General features: G+C 64.7%; 1 protein-coding gene across 1 annotated transcript in view; it reads right to left on the bottom strand.

The window, feature by feature from the left end:
* The window catches only part of LOC104536464 (chromosome unknown open reading frame, human C6orf132), a gene marked incomplete at its 5' end in the record, with an annotated part of 7,709 nt that overhangs the window by 1,500 nt on the left and 4,776 nt on the right, over positions 1-1,433 (bottom strand). The window contains one exon of the mRNA XM_010179072.1: positions 3-1,384. Coding sequence (XP_010177374.1) covers positions 3-1,384 — 1,382 coding nt within the window. The remainder of the gene's footprint in view (positions 1-2; positions 1,385-1,433) is intronic.

Below are 1,433 nucleotides of genomic sequence, written 5' to 3'. Positions count from 1 at the left end.
GGTGGATCAGCACCTCCTCCTGCTCCGCTCCTGAGGCACCTGGGGGGCTCTTGGCCGAACTGGTGGGGCAGGGCAGTTCAGCCGAGCTCAAGGCATGGGGCTGCTCAGCCGAGCTGTCCCCAGCCCGGTGCACTTTGTACTGGAAGACGGCTGCACTGGGCTGTGGTGCTGGGCTCTGTGCAGGAGAAATGGGAGCTGGGGGGGAGATGGGAGCAGGGGGCTCCTCTGCCTGTCCCTGAGGTGGGTCTGGGGGGCTCACGCTGCTGTTGAGAGACCCAGGAGCTGGGGTGGAGCTCTCTGTGGCCTTGCTAGCAGCAGGGGCAGGATGGTCTTCATGCCCTGTCTCATCCTTCTCCACTGCAGCTGCTGGCACTGGGAGTAGGCTTGGGGCCGGTTTTGGCAGCACTGAGTCACCCGGGTCAGGGGGGCTCTTCCTGGGGTCAGGAGGGGTCTTCCTCACGTGTGCAGTGCTGCTGCCATCCTCAGTGCCCTGCTTCTGGCTGCCAAGCCCCAGGGCAGGTTTCCCTTCCTTCTTCAGGGACAGCACAGCCTCCAGCTCGTTCCTGATTTTCATCACGCTGCTGGTCTGCACAGCAGAGCTGCTCTCCAGAGCGGGAATCGCTGTGCTGGGAGAGCCCCCCTTGGCACTGGGGGGGCTGCTGGGCACTTCTTTCTTCTCACTCTCCCCTCCCTTGGGTGACTGCGTGTCCTTCCTGGCAGGTCCGGCGAGCTGGGGCCCACTGAGACTGGGCTCCCGACTGCTGGCACAGTTGGTGCCACCATCCACAGGGTGCCCAGCCACAGGCTGGGGATCAGTTGGCTTCTCTGGTGGCCTCTCCTCCCTCCGTGGGGAGCGCAGGAGGGCTGACAGCTCGTGCCGCAGCCTATTCAGGTTGCCGGCATCCCTCCAGTCGTCCTCGCAGGTCGGGTAGTCTGGAGGAGGCAGGTCCAGGTCATTCGCAGAGAGAGGTTCAGATTTTGGAGGAGAGTCTCTCCCGGCCATTTTTGGCTTGGGAATCTTCTCTGTCTCAGAGCTTGGCAGTGGGAACCGGTGTCCAGGATTCGTCCCTTGGCTGACTGCTGGACCCAGCTTGGGGCTCAGTGGTGGAGGTGTCGGCACAGCCAGCTTTGTGACAGCCTGCCTCAGCGGGGAATTTCTTTGCTCAGCTTCTGCTCCTGCGTAAGCCTTGGCCGCGGGTCGTATGGTGAAGCAGGGCGGCAGGGGAGGGCGGGCATGGGGCTGCCTGGAGAAGGGCTGCTGCTGCATTGGTGGGCTCTCCTGCACAGGGATGGAGGAGGACCGGGCTGGGGCTGGGGGTGGCACCTTGAAGGACCTGGGGAAGGTGAGGTGGGGCTCGGGGCAGTGCTTGGGCTGCAGACCCTCCTGTGGGCCAGAGGCAGCTGGTGCCCCAGCCTCAGCGGGGCAGGGCGGG

Source organism: Mesitornis unicolor, unplaced genomic scaffold (assembly GCF_000695765.1).
Source record: "Mesitornis unicolor isolate BGI_N332 unplaced genomic scaffold, ASM69576v1 scaffold14562, whole genome shotgun sequence".
NCBI classification, from domain to species: Eukaryota; Metazoa; Chordata; class Aves; order Mesitornithiformes; family Mesitornithidae; genus Mesitornis; species Mesitornis unicolor.
This window is presented reverse-complemented; position numbering and strand designations above follow the sequence as displayed.